This window comes from Mus caroli, chromosome 8 (assembly GCF_900094665.2).
Source record: "Mus caroli chromosome 8, CAROLI_EIJ_v1.1, whole genome shotgun sequence".
Lineage (NCBI taxonomy): Eukaryota > Metazoa > Chordata > Mammalia > Rodentia > Muridae > Mus > Mus caroli.
Window position 1 is genome coordinate 16,408,784 of NC_034577.1, and position 5,775 is coordinate 16,414,558.

Genomic DNA, 5,775 nt, shown 5'->3' on the forward strand with positions numbered 1-5,775 from the left:
AGTCTGGTGGTTCCTTAGAAAATTGGACATAGTACTACTGGAAGATCCAGCAATACCTCTCCTGGGCATATATCCAGAAGATGTCCCAACCGGTAAGAAGGACACATGCTCCACTATGTTCATAGGAGTCTTATTTATAATAGCCAGATGCTTTCATTCTTGAAGCCCTATTTTGCCCCTTGCCTGGATTGTTGTAACTTTCAGGGTAGAGAATCTGAATGTTCTCTGTCAGTGTAGCATCTGCTAGTATCATTCAGGCCAAAATGAAAAAGAAAGCCTATAAGAGGAAGAAGCCTGACAACCTAGTGTTCCTACAAGGTANCTCAGCTACCCCTCTCTGAACAGGAGCTTAGTTGATAGAGGGATGAGAGTTCTTTCTCAGCAGCAGTTGATGCACCTCTTTTTAAATTGATTAATTAATTAGTTAATAATTAATTCACTTTGTGCCCCTTCTCTCCTCTTCTTCCAGTCACACTCTTCCAAATCATTCCTCCCCCCAAAGCCCTCCCCTTGCCTTCAGAGAAAGGGAAATCCCCCTTGGCTACCACCCTGCCTTGGGATATNCACTCACAGCAGGACTAAACACATCTTCTCTCACTGAGTCCAGACAAGGCAGCCCAGCCAGGGGAATGGGATCCAAAGGCAGGTATGGACTCAGAGATAGCCCCAACTCCAGTTCTTAGGGGACCCACATGAAAGCCAAGCTGCATATCTAGTACAAATGTCTAGGGTCCTAGGTCTATTCTGTGCATGCTCTTTGATTGATGGTTCAGTCTCTACGAACTCCCATAAGACCGAGTTAGTTGACTCTGTAGGTTTTCTTGTGTATCCTAGACCCCCTTGGCTCCATCAATTCTCACCCCTGTTCTTCTACAAGACTTCTGAACTTGATCTAATGCTTGGATGTGTATCTGTGTATCTGTTTCTATTCAGCTGCTAGGCAAAGCCACTTAGACACAGTTATGCTAGGCTCCTGTGGACAAACATAGCTGAGTATCATGAATAGTGTCAGGAGTTGGCTCTATCACATTGGATGGGTCTCAAGTTGGGCCAGACATTGGTTGGCCATTTGCTCAATCTCTGCTCCCCATTTATTCCTGTGCATAGGGTAGGTAGGAGAAATTTTGAGTTGAAGGTGTTGTGGATGGCCCCTATCTCTGCTGGAAGTCCTACTTGGATACAGGACGTGGCCACCTCAGTTNACATATCCCAAGAAGCTAAGAGTCTTAACTAGGGTCNCCCCCATGAACTCCAAGTAGCCTTCCCTATCCCAGTTCTCTGGCTAGTCCCAAGTATTTGTCCTACAGATTTCCATTCTCACTCCCAGCACTCTCACCCCTCCCCATACCTGATCATCATCCCTATCCCCCTCCTCACTCCCTTTCCCACCCAGTTGCTTCCCTCTATCAACCTCTGTTTTCTGTTTTATTTCCCCTTCTGAGAAATATTCAGCCATCCTTCCTTGGGCCTTCCTTGTTATCTGGCTTCTTTGGATTTGCTCAGTATAACATAGTTATCCTGTAGTTTATGGGTAATATTCACTTATATGTGAGAGCATATCATGCATTGTCCTTTTGGGTCTGGGTTACCTCACTCAGGGTGATAGTTCTATTCATGTGCCTGCAAATTTCATGCTGTGCTTATTTTTTAATAGCTGAATAATATACCATTGTGTAGATTAATCTTATTTACTTTATCCATTCTTCTGTTGAGGGATATCTATGTTGTTTTTAGTTTCCAGCTATTATAAGTAAAAGTGCTATGAACATAGCGGAGCAACTGTCCTTGTTGTATACTGGAGCATCTTTTGAGTATATGCCCAGGAGTGGTAGAATTGAGTCGTGGGTAGNATTATTCCCAATATTCTAAGAAACCAAAGCAGTTGGCAACATTGTCCAACTGAGATTGACATCTTTACATTATTTACAACATATACATATTTACAACACTGTGTCCCACATTCTTAGTTACTGGCCATTTCAGCTGAGGGAGCAGCTGGAAGGAAAGAGCTGTCAAGCATCATGTGNTCTGGACCAGGGCTGCTATGAGGTTATGGGATGAAGGACTAAAGCCAAAGGAGATGTTTGGGGTAATAACTGGAACAGGATAAAAAACAATGCCACATATTCCAAAAAGTAAGGAATGGCAAACTCTTCTGTAGTGAAGAAAATGGGAGACGAATATACATAAAAAGGTCCATGGAAGAATTGACTGGGTGAGCAATGTCTCCAGAAGGCCTTGTATTACCATNGTCTTCTAGTTGCTGTGGTAGGAAAAGAAANTATTTTGAGGCTTTCTGTTAGTCATTGGTCAGGCTTTGTTAGAGCAATATACTAGACCAAAAATGTTACTGGAAAGGATCTTTNCAAATTAGCTCTGACTCTTGCCTCAGGCAGGACACTTGTGCCCTCAGTGTGCATGCCCTATCTTTGGAGTGCTTTGACCTTTCCCAGGACTCTTACCCAGTCATGGCACTTTAGGCATTTCTACTCATTAATCACATCACCAATAATCACCTGAGGACCAAGCTCAAGGGAAGTCAGTTATCCTTCCCAAGCCTTCACATTATTATGAATTAGATATTACTATAATTTTTCATACTTTGGACACTTTACACAAACTTAGAATAAAAGGAATCCCAGATTCACCATAGACTTCCACTTGCAGGGAAGATCTTATTCCCAGTCCTGCCCAGCTTAAACTTTCTTAATAAACTGGAGCCCTAACACTGTGAGCCTTTGGGCACTTGCCTTGCTGCTGTCCTTCTCCACATGGCCTCATGAAACAGCATCACCTAACATGTACACTGTCTCTCTCCAACACAGGGAGTCAGTTAGGATGTAGCATACATGGGTGAAAATTAGAGGTTTAAGAAAGTGGTGTCACTAGCTCCTCCTATAGGGTCTATGGTCTCTGTAGTCCTGGGTAGATGAATAGGTTTCTAGAGCCAGACATACTTTCCTCCTGTTGAGCAGCCTTAAATCCAATTAGACTCCATTTTTAATATTTCCTTAGAAAGTATAAAACCTTTTCTTTTAGCCTGTGTTTGTTAGTTTATGCTGCTGTGTTTTTCTGACAAGGGTTTTTGTAATCCAGGAAGACCTCAAACTTCCTATGTAGTTTAAGATGATCTTCAACTTGTCATCCTCCTGCCTCAACCCACTATCGATTGCTATACATACCATAATGTTGTATCATTGTGGAGCTGGGGATCAAAGCCAGGACTCAGAGGCTAGAGAAGCACTCTGCCATCTGAGTGACATCTTTACGCCTTGTGTGTTGTTTTGTAAGTTTGTAGCTGTCTGCTGCCCATTGCCCGTGGTATTTCCTTTTCTTTCTCTGTTTTACAGTTTTATACACACACACACACACACACACACACACACACATTTCCAACAAGAGTTCTTAGATTTTAAACTACTTTCCCCCACCTTTTCCTACTTTGTTTCACTACTAGGGAATTTCTTGAGTGTGTATACTTACCTTTTTCCCCCCTCATCTCTTATATTTTAGAATTTTACCTATTTACTCAAAATTTCCTCCTCTGTTTATTTAATTTTTCTCATTTGACAGTAATTCTGGAATGCCAAGTGTATTCTTTCTAGCCTCTGATCCTCACCCAGAACATTTTGTTACTCTCTTACAATCAGATATTGCAGTTTGTACCAGCTTCCCATGGCTTTGTTCTTCAGGTCCACACCACCCTCCACTTGCTGTAGTGNTTGCTTGGGCATTGAAGATCAAAGATGAAGCTCCAAGCTCTGTTTTATNGAAGCAGTGGNAGCAGAGTGTCCTTTCAATTGGTTCCATTGCAAGATGTTTCCCAGATAACCTTTTCTTTAATAGGCAAAGCCAACCTGGATTCCTGAGATGTGACTGACATGCATAGATAATAAATTGTCTTTTTAGTGTGCTGGTGTACAGAATGCACAAGAGAATGTGTAACTGGAAAGGTGGCACTGAAGATGGGTTGATNTTTAAGATTATTTATTAACTTGGCTGAGTAATGTTGTCAGGTAAAGCATGACTTTGGATGTTTGTGAGAGATGAGGGTTTAATCAAAACTTTTTAATGTTTGTGTAATATGGTCAGTCAGATGTGATAAATGGGAAGCACATAGGATGTATAGAAAGCAAGGTTAATTGTTCCCATGTTAAGAAATTGCATTTTAAACTTGATATGTCATGGCTAATTGAGATTCATGACATCCCTCTCTTATTCTGAAGAAAACCAGAGGAGGAGATGGTGGCGGGGTAGGGAGCGTGGAGGGGGAGGATGTGGGAAGAGGGGAAGTGGTATGGGTAGAGAAGGAGGTAGGGAATCTGTGGTTGAGATGTAAAGTAATAAATAAATGAGGTAAAAGTTTTAAATGGGTTTAAATTTTTCAATAATATTACTTTCCTGAGAATTTCATACAATGCTTCATTATCATTCTCCTCTTTCACCAACTCCTTGCAGATCCACAACCACCTCCTTGTACATCCAACACCCATCATTCTCTTAAACCAGTTGAGGCTAGTTCATGACTATTAACTATTGTTCCTCCATGTAGGGCTTACTCTGGAGTATGGTCTATATGCTATTGGTCACACTATTACAGAAAACTGACTCTTACCTTCCCAGAAACAGTCAAGTGCTAGTAGCTTCCTGATAAGTATGGGAATACACACCTGCCCACAATTCCAGAAGGTCCTGGAGCAGGAGGCAGAGCCTGTTGCAGGCATATACCAGTACCACTGAGGGAACAAGGTTGCAAGGGAAGGAGGAGGGTTATTTTGAGGCTCCTTTGGAAAGTCAGGGATGAGGCAGTGTTTAATTAAACATGTTGGTTTGGATAAATTTGATGAGTTTGTTTTGTTTTGTTTTGTTTTGTTTTGTTTTGTTTTGCTATCTAGTAAGCCCCCAGTGTCGTGACGGCTGTCCTTATGATGATGAAGGAAGAAGAGTATTGTCACCTGAAGTGTACCTGCTAGAAGGAGGAGGAACCTTTGAGCTTTAGAGTGTGACCATTACAGGCATCCTTCTGCAGTACTCTGTACTGTCTTCATGGATTGACTGTGGATGGATGGGGTGTGGGACTTTNTTCCCCATTGTACATAGTTTCCTGTTTTACTTTATAGAGTAGGCAAGAATCATAACATACACCAAGTAAAGTATACAACACAATCTATATGTTGGTAGACACTGAACAAAGCAGACTGATTGGTATATGATGTGTTGTTAAGAGTCAGTTGATAGAAGAAAATCCAATTTCTTTAAAGAGAAGGGATATGTGTTATAGTTTATCTTTAAACTCAAAGTACACTTTTCCTGAGTCTTCTTCCAATCAGGGACCACCCCCTGTGCCATACCAGGAGTGCCCAGCCTAGAATGGGTGAAGTGGGATACAGAATTGGACATAGTGGTACTTTTAAATCTGATGGTCTCTGACATTCTAAACCTCTAACTATACTGAATGCTTGCTGATAACTTCTAAAACACCCCCAAAACTTTCTTGCTCATTTTTATGGTTAAAAACTGCTGGCTGCCTGAACTAGGGATCCATCCCATCTGCGGACACCAAACACAGACACTATTGCTAATGCCAAGAACCACTTGCTGACAAGGGTCTGCTATCGCTGTCCTCTGAGAGGCTCTGCCAGAGCCTGACCAATACAGGTGGAGATGCTTTAAGCCAACCATTGGAGTGTGCAACCCTATAGGAAGAACAACAATATTAATCAACCAAACACCCCAGAGCTCCCAGGAGTTAAACCACCAACCAAAAAGTACACA

General features: G+C 41.9%; 1 protein-coding gene across 1 annotated transcript in view; it reads right to left on the reverse strand.

Annotated features, from left to right (window-relative positions):
* The window catches only part of LOC110300145 (beta-defensin 9-like), a 9,346-nt gene extending 5,847 nt beyond the window's left edge, over positions 1 to 3,499 (reverse strand). Inside the window, exon 1 of the mRNA XM_021170213.1 lies at positions 3,484 to 3,499. Coding sequence (XP_021025872.1) covers positions 3,484 to 3,499 — 16 coding nt within the window. The remainder of the gene's footprint in view (positions 1 to 3,483) is intronic.
* Positions 3,500 to 5,775: the final 2,276 nt, after the last annotated feature.